Genomic DNA, 18,074 nt, shown 5'->3' with positions numbered 1-18,074 from the left:
CATCCTCTTTCCCCAGCCGACGGGCACAGTTAGGAGATGGCTGCTACTGCAGGAGGCTGGGGCTAGCACCGCTTAGCACCGGTGAGTCGAGGGGAAACGGTGGCTTTTATTAGCAATGTATGCAAAGTAGGTAACAATCACACTGTACAAATCCTTTCAAAAGCACAGGCCCCCGTCCAGCCAATGAGCCCGTCCTCAGCTGGCATACAGCAGCACGGCACCGCCGCTTTCAAGGCACTACCGCGTGCAACATACAGGATGGAGAGGGACGGGCCTTGCATCACCAGGTCCAGCATCATTGCGCACCGTGGCACGTGCCAAAGACAAGCTGCCCAGGTCACTGCTTGGAAAAGTCCGGTGCGCAGGCCAGGCCAGTCACTCTGGCCCCCTGCTTGCAGGGGTTAGCAGGAAGGGAAGGGAGGCAGCCTGCACAGATCAGAGAATTGCAGGGGGGTTCTGGGTTGGGCCCTGGCCTAGGGGAGGGAATGATTTGCGGCTGAGGCTGTAAAGGGAATTTGACATTTGGAAAAACACTGATTCACCCTGAGAGGAATGAAGGATCTTTTCCGCACAAAGGGAATTTGGAAAATTAAGGATCTAAATTAGCTGTTTCCACCCAAGAAAGATCTTGGAGCCTGTGCGGATCATTGTCTGAAAACATCTGTTCAAGGTGCAGCAGCAGTCAAAAAAGCTAAACAGTGTTAGGAACCATTAGGAAAGGGACAGATCATAAGACAAAATATCACAATGCCACCCTATAAATCCATGGTACGGACATACCTTGAATGCTGCCTGCAGTTCTGGTTGCCCCATTTCAAAAAAAAAAAAAAAGAGATATTGGAATTGGAAAAGATACAGAGAAGGGCAACAAAAATGATTAGGGGGCTGGAACAGCTTCCATAGGAAGAGAGGGTGAAGCGATGGACTTTTCAGCTTGGAAAAGGGATGACTAAGGAGGGATATGATAGAAGGAAGGGTTATTTACCCCTTCACATAACAAGAACAAGACTGGGTTCAAAAAGGAATTAGATCCGTTCATGGAGGATAGGTCCATCAATGGCGATTAGCCAAGATGGTCAGGGGGGTAACCCCATGCCCTGGGATGCCCCCTGGCCAGCCCTGCCAATGCCCCATAATTCTAGCTTCCAGCCCCCCTGGCATGCCAGCCACAGGTGTGCCACTCCTGCCCCCCAGCTCTGCCTTTGGTTTACCCTGCACTGTGGAACACCCCCAGGCAAACTGGGCATAGGAAGGCGTCGCCCGTCTCCCCCGCCGCCCGAGCCTTTTAACCCTGAGCCGCAGCATGCAAAGGGCCTGGCCTAGGCAAATGAGGCCAAGCGCAGCACCCAGCGCCTGGCGCTTCCTCCTGGATCTGGGGGCGGGATTAGCCCCTCGCCCACAGCCCTCCTGGGACGGCAGGAATCACCTGGCTATTAAAGGTGCTGGGGCGTTACCCGCAGAGACCCCCTCGCTCTGCAGCAGGGCCAGTCGCAGCCTGCCGGGGTCTGGATTAGCTTCCTCTCTGGTGGCGAGGGTGCCCATGGGGCATCGTTCCCTCCCTTTGGCCCTGGCTGCCTGTCCAGGCACGTGGCACCTACCAGGCTAAGGGGCAGCCCCTCTGAGCCATGGAAGGGGGACAGCCAGGGCCCGTGCGAGGTGGCAGTCTTGCCCCTAGAAAAATCACTGTGACGGGCCCAGAGCTAAGGCTCTCTCGGGGGGGGGCTGCAGTTGGGCAGAGGGTGCTGGGAGCCCTACAAACCCGTGTCTCACGGTGCTGGGAAAGGGCCAGAGAAGCAGGGCCGGGCCCTGGGTACGTGATCAACGCTGCACAAGAGCCGGGAGAGGCTGGGGGCCAAGGTTTTGTTCCCCGAGAGGATTGGAACCCTGTGTCCCCGGCAGACGCCTCCTCGCCCGCCAGGCCATCGGCTCAGTCCTCAAGGTTGGCTCTTCGCTTCTGTAGCTTCTGCGCCAGTTCCTCTGAGATGTCTACGGGGAGAGAGAAGGTGGGTACAGGACCCCTCCAGAGCTGGGACTAAAACCCAGGGGTCCTGACTTGCCATCATCAGCTCTAGCCACGAGACACCACCAGCTACCAAAGCTGGGACCACAACCCAGGAGTCCTGGCTCCGACCCCTGCTCCGGCCACACAGTAACCAGCAATGCTACGCTCAACTGAAAGCCAAGGGCAGTGGGCCACATGCAGCCCCGCTTCTCGTGCCAGGGGGCCCCCTTACCTGGGGAGAGGTCTCTGACCCACGACGTGGCCTGGCGGGAGGAGCTGCTACCATGTTTCTGTAGGTTGAAGGTGCTGCTGGGGCTGCTGGGATTCCTGGATAACTGGCCTTTAGTGGCTGGGAACAGAGAGTGCAGAGCTGGTCATCAGAGCATGGGAGCCCCCGTCCTCGCCTCCGGCCCCATCCCGCTCCACCTCCCAGGCTGGAGATCCTTCCCATGACTCCCGCAGCCTGGGATCGGCTTGCATGGGTAGCCCTTGGGGAATCCTGCAGTGCACTGTGGGGGATGGGAGGGGGCGGCGAACCCGGGCGTTACGCCTGATGCCCTGGGCAAGTCGCTTCCCTTTACTGTGCCTCAGTTTCCCCCCTCTGTACCATGTGGCTGGTGATACCGAGGGTCTGTGTTTGTGGAGAGCTACAGACAGGAAGTGCCAGAGAAGCACTCGGGGTTATTACCCACACTGCTGGAGGTCAGGTCTCAGTTCAGACAGCTGTACGGGGCTCCTGGACGCCGGGGTCCCAACCCAAGAGGGTGAAGTGAAAGCACCCGAGGGACTCGGGACAGCTCCCCCTTTATCTCCACTCTAGCTGGGGCACATCCCCCCACCCGCACCGGAGCCCTCTACTGCGCCCACCCTGCTCCCCACCGGCCTGGCCAAGCGAGGCAGAGGGAGATGGTGGCAGAAGGGGCTTTGCCATGGGGTTGCCGAGTCCCCGAGGCGTGACGGCCAGCCCCAGAGGCAGCCCCGTGGGGCAGTCTCTGCTCCTGCGTGGGCCAGTGGGGCTGGGGGAGGGGACAAGCCGAGTGGCTCCCAGGGCCCGAGCAGAGCCAGGTCAGGCCCCAAGCGACTGGGGGACAAACCGGGCTTTTCCTGTTGGAAGCTGCCCCCTCGCTGCCCCAGCAGGGGCGTCCTCAGCGGCCAGCCGAGGGCTCGGGCACGAGCGCTGGCCAACGTGACGGGAAAGGGGGGCGGTTAGAGCACTGAGGGTGGGGGGTGGAGAGCAGAGAGCCCTGGGGGGGGACGGGGCGGGCACCAAATCAGCTGGCAATGGCTGTACCTGGCTTGCCGGTCGGTATAGGCAGCGTCTTGCTCTGGCCGCCCCCTCCCCACATCATCACCTTCACGGCACCCGCTGTGGCTGAAACCAAAAGGGAAGACGCTCAGTCCGCTGGCTCCCCCCAGCACATCCCCCCCCCACCCTAACCCCCCAGAGCTTGTCCCTGCAGCCGGAGGGGGAACCCGCATCCGTCCCGGAGAGAGAGGCCAAGGACACCCCGATCCGAGTCACTTCTGAGCACTGGGAGTGTTTGGAGCTGGAGTCAAACTGAGCGGCCCAGGACCACCCCTGAAAGCTGGGCTATGGGGTCAGGATCCTTGGCAGGATGGGGGCCACCCACCCGGCTCCTCGCCCTCATCTGCCCAGCCCAGCCCAGCCCCCCTCCCTCTGTGACACCCTCCCAACTCCCGGTCCAGCAACCGATTTCCGTGGGAGTCGGGCACCTAAAGACCTTGGAGGCTCTAGGCCTGGGCAGCTAGGATGCGGTTTCCAGCAGTCCTGGGCCACATCGCGGCTCCCGTCCAGTCCCCAGCCAGGCTGCCACCTGTCGCCCTCCCCCAGCAGGAGGCTGGGGAGGGATCCAGAGGACGAGAACCCGGCTCAGATGCTACCCACCCTGAGCTGCATCCACGCACTCTGAACCCTGGGGGAATGAGCCCCCGGCCCAGGGAAGACCCGATTGGCAGCCCCGCAAGAACCGCTGATGGGCCCAGGCACACTAGTTCAGCATGGAGGAAATTTCAGGAAGCGGCTTGTGCCAGCCGGCAGCACCCGGCCTGTCTTCGCCACCAACCCCGCTCTCGTTCCCTGCTTCTGGCTCCGACTCAGATTCCTGGCTTTCCCCCGGCTCCGCCCTGAGGCCGGACTCCTGATTTCCAACTCTGGCTCCACTCCCTAGCCTGACTGACTCCTGCACCAACCACCCGGCCCTGCTTCTGCTTCAACCACTAGGCCTGACTCCTGGTCCTACCCACTAGGCCCCACCCATACCCTGGTCATGCCAGGCTGCCCCTGCTGGTCCTTTCACCTCTCCCCTCGTGTCACACAGATTTGCCTCCTCCCTTTTCCCTGGGATTCCCCCCCTTCGCCAATCACCGTCAGAGAGCAGCTCCTTCTCCTACACTAGCCGCCCGGGGACCAGTCATGGGAGCCATGGGGGATGGACTGGAGGGTCCAAGAGCCTTTTCTGTCCCTGACCTCTGGGAGAGCACTCGGGGCTCCAGGCAGAGCAGTGGCTCTGACAGCCCCCAGCATCCCCCAGTGCAGCTGGCTCCGTTCACCCTCCTCTGGGCTCCCAGGGGTGCTGCATCTCCCAGTTGTATGGCTGGTCTGGGGCAGCAAATTCTGCATGTGGCCGGAGCATTTCCCTGCCCCTAGGGCAGCCGTGGGGAAAAGGGGAGTGCAAAGCCCAGGTGTGGGGGGCAGGGCGGGGGACAAGGCCCCGGGTACATCCTCTGTAGCAAGGTAGCCCCTTGTGGTGACACAGTAGCTCCATTCTACAAGGTCTCGCACAATCGCCTGTTCACTCACAGCTGGCTGACTTTGCCTTTGTTCCCGTGATGGCTGCCACATCTGGAAAACACAATCGCATGAGAGAAGGGGGCGCCTGAGCTGGGATCGCAGACTGGGGTTTCCCCCCCGGAGACTTTTCTCCAGTACAAGATCCCATTCCCGCTCCCCGGCGCCAGCCTGTCCCTCCTCGGGAGGGATCGTGCCCTTCCACGCGGCACCAGAGATTCCTCTGAGTAACTGCACCGGCGCGGCCCTGGCAGGCTCAGCGATGAGGCCAGTGTTATTTTATTCACCTGCCAGCAGGGGGAGCACGATTTTACCCCGCTGTGCCAGCACAAGGCTAGGACCCAATCTCCCCAGATTTGGGGAGCCCGAGGCAGGGCAGACCCCAGCTCACCTTCGTCATTCATGTAGGCCTGTTCTTCATCCTCCTCCCTCGTCTCAAACACGGGGGTGGGGGCAGGGGGCTTCACCAGGGCGCTTTTTCTGAAGCTGGGCGGAATCAGTGCATCCCCTTTGGCACCGGCAGAAGAACCAGACAGGCACAAGGTTAGGCAAGGGGCACTGGCACACAGTGGGGAAATACAGATCCTAAAATACAGGGCTCTGGGTGAGCCTCCCAGGCCAGGTCGGAGCCGGGGGGTATCGTGGGGGATGCGATAGTGTGGGATGGGCACAGCGAACATGTTAAATGCACCATCCAAACGGTGCCAACAGACATCAGGGCACTGCTGAGGGGGGAAGCTCGCAGCGCTGGGGTCCCAGCTGGCAGGGGTGGGGCACTGCTGTGGGGGGAAGCTCGCAGCTGCCCTTTGCCAGCTCTCCAGAGCTGCGTTGGGGCCAGGCCGTGGGAGGTCTGTGGGGCCCCGCACGCAGATTCTTCACAGCCCAACAGCCCCGAGCCCTGGAGGAACAAGCCAGGTCCCCTGAGCTGCAGCCAGGAGCCGGCGCCTGGAGCAGGCTGGGCACATTCACCTCTGGAGGGCTTTGGGCAGGGGGGCAGGGATGCTTCCCAGACGCTCTCGCCGTTCTCCTTATCGGTCTCCACAAACTCTGCAAAACACGCCAGAAACAAATGGGTCTGAGAGCTGGGGAGCGGAGGGGGGAAACTGGCCGTGGGGGAGCATGAGGCCATGGGATGCTGGGCAGCCCCATAAGGGCAGGGGGCAGAAGGAGAGGTGGCTGGGGGGAATCCCAGCTCTGGGAGGGAGACCCCGTGTCGGGGGGCAGCTCTGGGAAGGAAGGGGCCTGGCCGGGGCGGGCTGACCGGGCTTGGAAACAAGCAGCTGAGGAGACTGGGCCGAGGTCACCCACCCACAGCCCGGCCTAGGGACGGAACCACGTCCACACACCCTCCAGGCATCAGCACGTCACCCCCACCCCCGGCAGTCACGTCCTCCCCCCTCCCCCGCGAGTCCGGGCACCCTCTCCCAGACACACACTGCCAAATGCCTGTGCCCCCCTGGGCCCACCCACACTGAGCCGTCCAATGTACACGCATCCTCCCCCATGTGCACCCTCCCCTCGAGGTATCTGCCACACCCCCGTATCGGTGCCCCCTGCACTGCCGCCCGGCTCACCCACCCATGCAAACCCAGCCCCCGTGCCCAGAATTCGCACCCGGAGCCCTCGAGGCGGGGGAAACCCACCTAACTTCTCCGCGTAGTCCTCGTCCAGGCTCAAGGGCACCAGGGTCTTCTTGGTGTTGGAGACGAAGTACTCCACCACCTCGGCCAGGGAGGAGCAGTGGTGCTGGGGGGGGGCGGGGAAGAGATCCTATCAGCAGCAGTTCTTGACTGACCAGGCTTTGCACAACCCCCTCGGGGCTCCTGCTCCCGGCCTGCAGGGCTCTCCGCTCCTAGCTGACACCCCCAGCCACTGCTGGGAGGAGGCAAAGGCCCCAGAGGAGCCCGTGAGCTGCAGACAGTCGCCCCCTGCCTCAGAGAGATCCTAGCCTGTTGGGCCGATGGAGCGGATCGGCGCATCCAAGCCGGAACGCCGCCTCTCCCGGTGACAAGCGCAAGCCCGCCATAGTGCACTTACCTGTGCAATATCCCCATGGGGAGATATTCCTGCCTGACCCCCAGCTGGCAGCCAGTGTGTGCCCTGCAGCATGAGGGTTGCCAGCCCCTGGTACTGTTATCCTAGCTGGTGTAATGGTTGAGATTATTCTTATTTCTACACCTGTGGCTTTTGGAGGATCTTGATGAGCCACTTGCCACATCATTGGTTCATGACATAGGGATGAATGGGGGAACAGAACTGGGAACTGCTGCCTGGAACTGCTTAGCTGTGTGTGTGTCCTAGGCCCTGTAGAGCTTATGGAGATTCTCCAGTAGCGTAGGTGATCAAGGCCTGGCTTCTATGCCTGCTATCACCCTGACGTTCCTTGGTGGCTGTGCTTCCGGGAGCTGTTTGATCCCCCTGGGGCCCAGACCCAGGTCCCGGTCTCTGCATAAGATGGGGATGCAGAACTGGCCCACTCACCGGCTGCTCGACGTCGATGACGTATTGCTGTCCCATGCGGCTCACTCTGTAGTGCTTCACAACCGGGGTGCTGCAAGAGAGAGACGGAGGGATTGCACAACCCAACCCTCACACTGCTTGTGATCACAGCCCGTGTGCACTGGGATTCCCCCCTCAACACTAGTGCCAGGATTCACACTCCCAGCACCATGTGCACTGGGATTCCCCCCTCAATACTAGTACCAGGATTCACACTCCCAGCCCTGTGTGCACTGGGGTCACCCCCTCATACACACACTAGTGCCAGGATTCACACTCCCAGCCCCGTGTGCACTGGGGTCACCCCCTCAACACTAGTGCCGGGGATGGGAGTGTGAATCCTGTGTGCACTGGGGTCACCCCCTCACACACACACTAGTGCCAGGATTCACACTCCCAGCCCCGTGTGCACTGGGGTCACCCCCTCAACACTAGTGCCAGGATTCACACTCCCAGCCCCGTGTGCACTGGGATCACCCCCTCAACACTAGTGCCGGGGATGGGAGTGTGAATCCTGTGTGCACTGGGATCACCCCCTCAACACTAGTGCCGGGGATGGGAGTGTGAATCCTGTGTGCACTGGGATCACCCCCTCTCTCTCACACACAATAGTGCCAGGATTCACACTCCCAGCCCCACGTGCACCCCCTCAAACCCTAGAGTCAGGCCTGCCCCCTTCCAGCCCCCGACCATCCCCCCAGCAGGCAGCCCCCGACCATCCCCCGCCTTCTCACCTGTTCAGCATCTGACGCGTGGTCACCGAGATGCTCTTCCCATCACCCCCCGGGCGCAGCAACATGTTGCCGCCGTCCGGGTTCCTCTCCAGCAGGACCTGGGCCTCTGTCCTGGAGACCTTGAAATAGCAGCTGGGAAACACAGGAGAAAGGACAGGACCCAGTTAATGCACCAAACCCTCCCTGTGTGACCCGGGACTCTCAACCCCGCCAGAGCCGCCGGCCCATGGCCCAGAGCCTCTGGGCTATTGCAGCTCTGAGCCCATCAGGATGGGGGAGACCTGGTGGCCTGGCCTGACACGGGAGGGGGATGCCAGACAGGCGGCCTGGCCTGGCACGACATGGCAGGATGGAGGATGCCAGCGACACGCCCGCGGCACCTGCCCACGACAGCCCTGGGTTCTCCCTCCGGCCCAGGCCCCACTCACTCCGGCATCTGCTCCCCCACCGACTCGTAGTCGAAGGAGCTCGCGGCGCAGCGCTGGCTCAGCTCGGCCCGTCGCTCCTGCTCTTTGGAGAGGGCTTCGGACATCATGTAGATGTGGCCGGGCAGCAGCGTCAGGTTGGAGGGGACTTTCATCTGCAGGGACAGGACGACACACTGAGTCTCCCCTGTGACGTGCTGCGACCACGGCCTACAGACCAGACTTCCACCGACTCCTCCCTCTTGGGACCCCAGCGCTGCTCCCATCCCTGGCCCGGGGGGACCTCACGCCGGCCCTCTGTGCAGCCCACGAATCAGCCAGCAGGAGGCGCCAGCGCGGCTCCCACCTTCCTTCCCCTATCAGTCCCGCCACGGCGCCAGAGCGCTGGACTCTGACCAGCAGGGGGCAGGCTCCCCGCGAAGGGCCTCCAGGGGCTGAATCTGACACGGGACGAGGGGGCTGGGAAACCGCTGTGAGGGGAGCCCAGAGTGGGCTCGGCGCACCCGAGGGAGACCTGCCCTGCCAGGGCTGTTGAGAAACACGGACTCAAGGCTGGACAAGGGCTCTAGGGTCCTTCAAGGACCAGCTCTCGCCGCGCGGGATACCTGGGGGTGAGAGACGGGGGGCAGGGCTGTGTCTGCGCGCGCAGGGTTGGGGGGAGGCGGGCGCAGGCGAGTGTATCTAGGGCGGGCAGGGGCTGAGTGTGGGGAGGGGCAGGGGGGACAGGAGTGAGCGGGGGGGGGGCGTACGCGGGGTGAGCAATGGTGCGTGTAGGCTGGGGGCGTGGGCTGGGTTGTGCAGGGTGGGGGTGAGCACCTGGGGGTGCAAAGGCTGGGTCGGGCAGAGGGGGGCCGAGGGGAGGGCAGGCCAAGGGGGCGGATTTCTCATTCTAACATCAGCCGGGCGAGTTACCTCCACCACGGTGAGGATAAAACCCTTCCACATCTCCCGAGTTTCCAGGCTCTCGGCCTGCAAGGGAAACACACGTTACTGGGGTAAAACCCAGAGACCGGGGGCGGGGGGAGGCAGAGGTCGCGCAGGGCGAACGTACCTTTAACTTCACTTCCTGCCCCCTCAGCTTCAGGCTGAGCCCCACCCCGTCGTCGCTGGCCCTGGGGCCGCTCCGGAGGTAGCCGTCGGTCAGGGACACGAAGGTGTCCAGGTCGATCTTCTCCACGTACTGCGGAGGGCAAAGCACAGATCAGTGCGGGCGGGGGCGGGGCAGGGTCGGCCAGCCCCACTCTTGCAACCCAAAGCAGGGCCCTAGGTGCCCGCTAGGGAGCCCTGCCTGGCTGGCTGCCCCCCAGCTCTTCTCCGGGACGGGGCGGTGTGAACACTTCTGGGTCGCTGGTTCACATCCAGCCCTGCTCAGAAGCATGGCTGACAGCAGTCGGCTGGGTCTCAGCGGGCCGGTGCCCACGGCAGGGGTGGGTTTGGCCCATGGCCGCGCAGGCTGGGCGAGCCCCTCGCCCTGAACGGCGGCTTGAGGGAACGGCCGTCCCCATGGGCAGAGGAGGGGGAGGGGGACCCTTTCCCAGGTCAGAGGGATCGAGGCCCTCGCCACCCGGATAGCATGGCAGACCCCCAGCAAGCCGAGCCTCCCCAGGAGGGATGTCCCACCAGGAGAGTTGAGACAGGCGGGCCTGATCCACAGAGGTGCTGAGCTCCCAGTGGCTGGGCACCTGCCAGGATCAGGCCTTGAGGAGACAGACCCCCCCCGCCCGAGGCTTTCCCAGGTCCGGCCAGGGAGCGCCACACAGCGGCCCATCCGTGGGGCAGCTCCTGCCTACCTGCACGTCTCGGCTGCCATTGTAGAAAAACAGCGTGAGCCCCCGCAGGCCTGTCCAGTACTTCTTATACCCCTGCAGGGACAGAGCAAAGGGGCATTGGCGGCTGGGGCCGGAGCGGGCCAGCCAAGGGGAGGGTCGCTCAGGGGAGTGGCACAAACGCACCCGGCCTCCGCAGCGAGGGAGGCAGTAACGACCTACTGAGCATGCGCTGTGCAGATATCTGCCCCCCGGCAATGCCCTAGCCCTGTGCTGCACCTGGCACGGCCAGGAACCCGCAGTGGGGTGTTCCCGGGATGTTATGGACGGGGGGGATGGCGAATGAGTGCCCACCCCCTCTCCCTGCAGGCTGGTTCCATCTCTGCGCGGTGGACCCGGCAGCTGGTCCAGCCAGGCCCTCATCCCCACGCCCGGCACGCCGGGGCAGAGGATTGGTCTCCGAAGGGGCGGCTTTGGCTTCCTTCAGCGCCTGAATGATGCACTGTGGTGTATTTTCTCCAGCCGTGTGGGAGCCCTGGAACAGGGGCAGCCTGGTGGGAGCCAGTTGCCGCCACTGGGGGGGATTCTCGGTGCGGGCTGACGCTGGCCTGACGCGGCAGCCCCCTGCCCCAAGTCGGAATCAGCTGCCAAAGCCCGTGGGGGAGGGCAGAGCCCAGACACCATCACGCGTAGGCTGGTCGGGAGGGCTCAGGAATCAAAGGCTCTGTTGTTCGCTGTTTGCCATCAACAGCGAAGTGTTGTGACCCAAAATAAAGGTTCTGCTGCCTCTTCCCCCCCGCTGCCCGCCCCTGCCAACAGCTCTGCACTGGCCCCTGGGCCAGCTGGGCTCCAAGGCAGCAGATTCACCCATGGCAGCGGGCACGCCGAGGGCACGCACATGCCAAGATCCTGCCCCTTTGGGCCGTCACAGAAGGGTGCCGACAGCTCACGCTCACCAGGAGAGCAGCCCCACACGTAGGTGGGTACATGTCAAGGCCATGCGTACGTCAGATGTCAGCATCACACGAGTGCAGCCATGTCACGGTCACACGAACCAAGGATGTCACACTCACGTGTGGCTGTGCACAACTTCCACTTGTGCACGACGGGAATTGAAGTCCCGGGTTTAACAGCTAGAGGACAGGCCTGGGAGTCAGGAGATCTGGGTTTTGAACCTGGCTTTGCCACTGACTCACTGGGTGACCTCGGGCAAGTTGGTTCTCTGCTCTGTGCCTCAGTTTCCCCATCTCTAATATGGAGCTAATGCGCCTCACCCACCTCTGTAAACCACCCTGAGATGTAGGGCTGGAAAGGAGCCAAGCGAGTGCAGCGTACAGTTCGAAGGTTATCCCTACGGGACACGTACAGGGTCAATGCCCAACCCCGTACTAACGGGACAATGCCGCTCTACACAGCTCAGTCCCACACTCTGGGGGCCTACAATTCTCCAGGCTTCTAAAGAGACCCCAGATCGTCTCAGCCATCCCAAGAGGATGACGCTGCCTGCTGAGATGTCCTTATCCAATACCAGCAAGGTAGTGAAAGACCCCATCCAGGGCAAGCAGCCTGCGCGTCACACAGCCTGACTGGAGGAGCGCCCGCCTCCCTTCCCATTAGATTTATGGCGTGAATGTGACGGGCGTCTGATCTGCATGCCAGAAACAGCTGTCCTCAGCAATCCAGGCGGCAGGAAAGTCCAGGGGCCATAAATGCAACCAGGTTAACGAACGCAGCCCAGTTAAATGCGTTTAAACGTCCACGTATGTTTCAGCGGCGGATTGTCTGCGATGTTCGGAAAGAGAATTGCCCCCCTCTCTGGCTGTCAGGTTGGCACCCAGCACCTCGGGCCCAATCCAGGGCCTGGTTACGTCGATCAGCGTCTCTCGGCTCAGGCTCGTACTTCATCCAACAACCATCAAAAAGAACGACCCAGGCAAACGACGTGGTAGAAAGCGACAGGGAGCTCAGCTTTGGCACGAGGAGGGTTTGCGGTGGAACAGACGCCCGAGAGCACAGGGAGCCTTCACCAGGCAGACTAGACAAAGCACTTCCACCGAACTGGAGGAAGTATCACCTGTCCAACACCTCCCCCTACCCCCCCGCCACTGGGCCCTGCGCTCCCTTGTGCGCACGTACTCCAGCCATTGCCGCTTGGATTGCTCCAACAGGGGCTGCTGTTTCTAAGAGCCGATCTTGGGGAGACAGTCGCACTGGTTTAACTCAACGGGTGAATTTAAACCGGGGCCGGGGGCTGCGTGGACGCCCCGAGTTCCGGTTAAACCAAGCGGATTTCGGTTTAGCGAAAGTCGATTCGAAACGGGCTTGAGCTAAACCGAAATAAGTGGGTTCGTACTACCCAGTGCCCTGGTTGAAATCCACACCTTAGGTTAAAGCCGTGCAACGTTCTTGTCTAGACAGGCCTTGAGAAACAGGCTCAAGCCAGAAAAATCCACTCGGGATTTCAAGGACCCCAAAGCCTGAGGCTGTGCCTTAGCCTGTTCGGAAAATAGGGGCTGCCAGGAACATCTGGCTTTGCAAGTTTGCATTTGGCTTCTGCCTGGTATCGTCTACACCTGAAAGTTAGTTCAGATGAAGGCAGGGAGTGGATTTAAAGGGCTATCGTTATGCCGGAACGACAGCGCGCCTAGGCAAGCGCGATCCGGCGACAGCAGGCGTTTCTAGGAGGCCTGTGCCCTTGGCACCTGAGCACCCAGAGCTTGGCGCGGGGAGGCACCTGGCAGATCCAGGCCGGCTGCAAAGTTCAGCCCTGGCTCGTGACTCGGAGTCCTGGAGAGCCTGGCCCTGGGCTTTGGGATCGGGGCCACTTCTAGGGGGGCTCTAGCTTCTTTGGGCCCGAGCCGGCTCCCCGCCCCGATCTCTCCGTGGCCACGGCTCAGCCCTTGGCAACTGGGAGCCTGCCCCGGTCCTGGTCCCGGTCCCCTACCTTGTCCTGGGGCCCCTTCTTCTCCAGGAAGCCCTCGTAGTAGTGGGGGGGCGAGCTCTGCTTGGGCCTGGCGCCCCGCAGCGGCGGGGGCAGCAGGGCCATTGGCCCCCGGCTGGGGCCCGCGCCGGGCCGGGCAGGGGGCGCAGGGGAGGCTCCCGCACGGAGCCCGGAGTCCCGCAGCAGGAAGCGCAGGGGAGGAATGAACCAGGCGTCGTGGGGGTTTTGCAGCCCGGGCCGGGCCCTCCCATGCGCGCACCTGATTGGGCCGCCCGGCTCCCTGCAGGTGAACGGGCCAGGGAGCGCCGGCCAGGCCCCGCCTCGGCCCTGCGCGGGGCGACTACGGGGGGGGGGCACTGCTCCCGCTCCCCCCCCCCCGGCCTGGGAAAGCAGAGCCCCCCCTGCTCTCCCCCCGGCCTGGGAAAGCAGAGCCTCCCCCCACTGCTCCCCTTCCCCCCCGGCCTGGGAAAGCAGAGCCCCCCCCATTCCTCCCCCCCCCGGCCTGGGAAAGCAGAGCCCCCCCTGCTCCCCCCCGGCCTGGGAAAGCAGAGCCCCCCCCCGCTGCTCCCCCTCCCCCCGGCCTGGGAAAGCAGAGCCCCTCCCATTCCTCCCCCCCCCGGCCTGGGAAAGCAGAGCCCCCCGCATTCCTCCCCCCCCCCGGCCTGGGAAAGCAGAGCCCCCCCCTGCTCCCTCCTGGCCTGGGAAAGCAGAGCCCCCCCCACTGCTCCCCTTCCCCCCCGGCCTGGGAAAGCAGAGCCTCCCCCCACTGCTCCCCTTCCCCCCGGCCTGGGAAAGCAGAGCCCCCCGCCTGCCTCCCCCCCCCGGCCTGGGAAAGCAGAGCCCCCCCCCACTGCTCCCCTTCCCCCCGGCTTGGGAAAGCAGAGCCCCCCCTGCTCTCCCCCCGGCCTGGGAAAGCAGAGCCCCCCCCCACTGCTCCCCTTCCCCCCGGCCTGGGAAAGCAGAGCCCCCCCTGCTCTCCCCCCGGCCTGGGAAAGCAGAGCCTCCCCCCACTGCTGAAAGCAGAGCCTCCCCCCACTGCTCCCCTTCCCCCCGGCCTGGGAAAGCAGAGCCCCCCCCGCTCCCCCCCGGCCTGGGAAAGCAGAGCCCCCCCTGCTCCCCCCCAACCTGGGAAAGCAGAGCTCCCCCCCCCGCTGGTCCCTCCCGGCCTGGGAAAGCAGAGCCCCGCCCCCCGCTGCTCCCCTTCTCCCCGGCCTGGGAAAGCAGAGCCCCCCCATTGCTCCCCCTCCCCCCGGCCTGGGAAAGCACAGCTCCCCCCACCCCTCCCCTGCCCTGGGTAAGCAGAGACACCCCCCCCCGCTGCTCCCTGTCCCCCTGGCCTGGGAAAGCAGAGCCCCCCCACTACTTCCCCTCCCCTTGGCCTGGGAAATCACAGCTCCCCCCACCCCTCCCCTGCCCTGGGTAAGCAGAGTCCCCCCATTGCTCCCCCCCCCCGGCCTGGGAAAGCAGAGCCCCCTCCCGCTGCTCCCCCCCGGCCTGGGAAAGCAGAGCCCCACCCAGACTCCCCTCCTTCAGTCTGCTTGAAGCAGCTGCCCAGCACAGCTCCCCGCTGCTCTATGCACCACTCTGGGCACGTGGGAATTCGGCCCCCTGAACCAATGGCCCCCGCTCGCAAAGCCCAGGGCGCTGGAGTCAGGCCACCCGCCACCAGGGAGGTGATTTGCTTTGATCTGGTGATCGTGGTTTTCATGCAGGAGCCGGCACTGGAATGAGCAGGGTTATCATTTGTACTGCGGCCGCCTAGGCGCCCCCCCGCCCCCGGCACCAACACAGAGCAGAGAGTCCCTGCCCCGAAGAGCTGCCAGGTTCAGTATGAGATCGGCGCCAACCGGTGGACACAGACAGAGCACAAGGGAACAGCGAGACAGTTCTGAGCACAGGCCGGGTACGTTAGAACCAGCAGCTGCTGCTTCGACCCGACGGAGCCAGAAGCCACACGCTCTAGGATCTGCCTGCGGTTTGGGAGGGAGGGCGGATGGCCGCTAAACCCGGCCCCCTCTCCTACGCTAAACAAGGGCCCGTTTCGGCGGGTGGCCACGCTGTGGTTGGCTGGTACGGTTCCTGTTCCCGTGCCCGGCTACTGCCTGGGCCTGGAGGTTGCAGTTTGTCCGCACAGCCTGGTTCCTGGCCCGGTCAGTGGCACAGCTGCTATTCTGAACAAGGGGGCAGCAGTCATGGTAAGGTCCCCCATTCGTGGGAGAGGACCCCACCCCACAAATAAAGGGGGAGGGGGAGAGCAGCAGTATAGTCGTCCCCCCCCCCACGAAGCTATAGTGCTAGGGGAGGAGGAGAGGAGCTGACCCCAACAATCAGGAGGCTGGTGGGACGGGCGGAGAGAGTGGGACGCTTTCTCCCAGCTAGAAAGTGCAGCCGGAGGGGTGCTGAGAGCTTCCCAGGTACGTACCCGTAGTAGCCCGAAGCTGATGTGATGGCATCACTCAGGGACTGCCCTGCTCGGCGCTGGGCGCCGTGAGATTCCCTGAACAGAGTCCAGGACTCACGCAGCCCCATTACAACCACCACGCTGCTCGCACACAAAAGGGTGGGGGAAGGTAGGAGCCCCACAACCCCCCCCCCCCACACACACACTCCCCACCCTTCCACAGCAGCTTAAGAAGGAAAGGAAGCAAAGCAGCTTTGGCAGCGCGTGGTGACGGGCACCATGTGGAATCTCTGCCATCCCGGCTCTGTGAGGGTTGCCCCATGGTGACCCTGCCCTGTTGGGTCTAATACCACAGTCCCTTTGGTGCCACCCCCTTTCTTGCCCTGTAGGGGTAGAGAGGTGGGGTAACTGCTCCTTGCAGGTGCGCCCCCACTGAATTTTGGCATGCCCCTGTCTGGAGGGCAGCAGTGGAACAAGTGGCAGGGGCCAGTGGGGGGGCGCGCTAGGGAGTATATGGAGATGACCTCGCTGCCGCCCCCCCTGCACCAGCCCCTGCTACCTGGCCTGCAGTTGGGGATTGTGAAAGTGCGGGTATTTGAGGATGCTCCCTGGACGCCTGACACTTCCCATCTCCCTGGCCCCGTGTGCCACAGCCTGCAAGTCCCCCCCTGCTGCCTCTGCCTCTTGCACAGAAGCTGCCACCTCCCCGCTCCCCAATCTAACCCTGCTCAGAGCAGAGCACTGGCCTGTCCCCACCAGAGCCCAACTGGTGCAACGGGAGAGAGATTTTAGGGGGGAATCTCAGCATAAGCCAAGCCCGGGGGCCTGCTCCCACGGAATTAACAGCGCAGGCTGCAGAAGTAACTAAGCAACTAAAGGAAATCCCCAGAAACACACGGGTTAAACTCTTCTGAACCTGGCAGCGGAATGCGGAACTTGGCAGAGCTGAAAACAGGAATTGCTGAATCCCCAACCACGAGAAGGTCAAAATTCAGCTCCAGGCTGTGCTGCTGGGGGCTGTGCCGTGAAGGGCTGAGCTTCCCAGAAGGAGAGGCGGGGCGGGGCATTGCGCCACTCTTGTTATGCACAGGCCCTGGGACAGACACCCGGAAAGCGATCTCTTGCAAGCACCGAGTGATGACCGAACACCACGCTCTCCAGAAAACACCAGGAGAACCCCAGTGCATAATAATGATCATAAATAGGCCAGGAAGGATTCTATTGTTTCATTTTTAATTAACTCTTACACATATTCACTTTCATTTCCAACTCTTGGTATATCTTATGAATTCCAATTTCAATTTAGTCACTCGGCACGATCGTTTCTGTTTTTAAAAGCCTCAGACCCTATTCACTATTTTCTCGGAAAAAAGGTCAGATTGGGGCCATAAGGACCGTAAAAGGGGAGAGTCAGAAACAGGCTAAAATACAATCATTGCATTTCCAATTAGTTTCTCAAATGACTGACAGAGCCGAAACTGGCAACAAAATGGGGCATTTGACATCTGAAATTTGTACACAGCCTGGGCCCGATCCTGCCGTCGGATCCAGGCAGATGCAAGGGTCTGCCTGGCCAAATCCAGTTGTAGGATCAGATCCCATACGAGTCTAACTTTGCATCTTGCAAGTTTGTTTCCAGTGGCTTTTGGCTGCAGAAAGAAAAAGAGGCTAATGGACTATTAGTGCTTACAATCAAACCTTTCCGGCCATAACTCCATATATCAACCCCTGGAATTCCTCCTAACCCCTTAAGGAAAACAAACCTTAGCAGAAAAATGGTTTAAAGGGTACCGGACTTAAGGAACTAAAAGATGAAGTCTGAAGTCAATGGGAGTGTTATCAATTTATCCTGCTTGTAGTACCCACGGGGCTTCAGCCTTTTTGATGTTCCCACTGTGCTAGGTGCTGTACAAACATATAAGTCTCTGCCCCAAAGTGTTTGCAATAAGATCTGGATTTAATCCAAGATCAGTTAATTCTGGAGTCTCCTGCTTTAATTGGTTGTACCACTTGCCCCACGTTTCATACACCAATGGGGTCAAAAATTGATTGGCTGCATAATTGGCCTGGACCCTTGGTCAGAGCTTCTTGCGCTTCTTGGAACTGACGCTGGCTCGTGCCAATTGGATTAGTCGTTTCAGAGATTAGAACGGTTAGAACTACAGAGGGGGCAATGTCCACTTCAGAATCAACCTTGTGCCTTTGTTACCTCCTGGTGTGACTAGCAACCGCCAAAGATGGCACGGCCTGAAAGAGATTAAAGGAGAAACATGTTTTCTTGTCTGTTTTCCTCTAGCTTTGTGCTTTTGACCGGACGCTGCCGGCAGCCAGTCTCGCTGCCTGCCCTGGTGTCCGTGTGGGTCTTTCACACAGACACAGGGGAGAGGAAAAAAATTAAAACCACAAAAACCCGTGGGCTGCAGACTCCTGTTATGAAACTGAAGCCATTTCAAGGTGGCGCTGGCCCTTTAAGGCCCAGTCTTGGGTGGCTGGCTGC

The 18,074-nt window shown here is 62.0% G+C and overlaps 1 protein-coding gene across 1 annotated transcript; it reads right to left on the bottom strand.

Moving 5' to 3' along the window:
- Positions 1–957: 957 nt before the first annotated feature.
- STAP2 (signal transducing adaptor family member 2) lies at positions 958–13,396 on the bottom strand. Its single transcript, XM_044999112.1, has 14 exons — positions 13,180–13,396; positions 10,260–10,331; positions 9,521–9,649; positions 9,382–9,438; positions 8,473–8,624; positions 8,045–8,176; positions 7,293–7,362; positions 6,455–6,557; positions 5,781–5,858; positions 5,203–5,319; positions 4,824–4,865; positions 3,294–3,374; positions 2,235–2,351; positions 958–1,986 (listed from the first exon to the last, which is right to left on the bottom strand). The coding sequence occupies exons 1-14, from the start codon at positions 13,279–13,281 to the stop codon at positions 1,928–1,930; spliced, it is 1,311 nt and encodes a 436-aa protein (XP_044855047.1). The 5' UTR covers positions 13,282–13,396; the 3' UTR covers positions 958–1,927.
- Between the last annotated feature and the right edge of the window lie 4,678 nt (positions 13,397–18,074).

The sequence above is a fragment of the Mauremys mutica genome, chromosome 24, assembly GCF_020497125.1.
Source record: "Mauremys mutica isolate MM-2020 ecotype Southern chromosome 24, ASM2049712v1, whole genome shotgun sequence".
NCBI lineage: Eukaryota > Metazoa > Chordata > Testudines > Geoemydidae > Mauremys > Mauremys mutica.
The sequence above is the reverse complement of the archived record's forward strand: the minus strand, read 5'-3'. Positions and strand labels throughout refer to the sequence as shown.

What these genes read in the sequence shown, in the direction of transcription:
- STAP2 (XM_044999112.1), bottom strand. Translation starts at nt 13,281, where the DNA reads ATGGCCCTGCTGCCCCCGCCGCTGCGGGGCGCCAGGCCCAAGCAGAGC. An exon ending in GGCAGGAAGTGAAGTTAAAG is followed by an intron (nt 9,439 to 9,520) that starts GTACGTTCGCCC and finishes TTTCCCTTGCAG; the next exon opens with GCCGAGAGCCTGGAAACTCG. An exon ending in ACGCGTCAGATGCTGAACAG is followed by an intron (nt 7,363 to 8,044) that starts GTGAGAAGGCGG and finishes TCTCTCTTGCAG; the next exon opens with CACCCCGGTTGTGAAGCACT.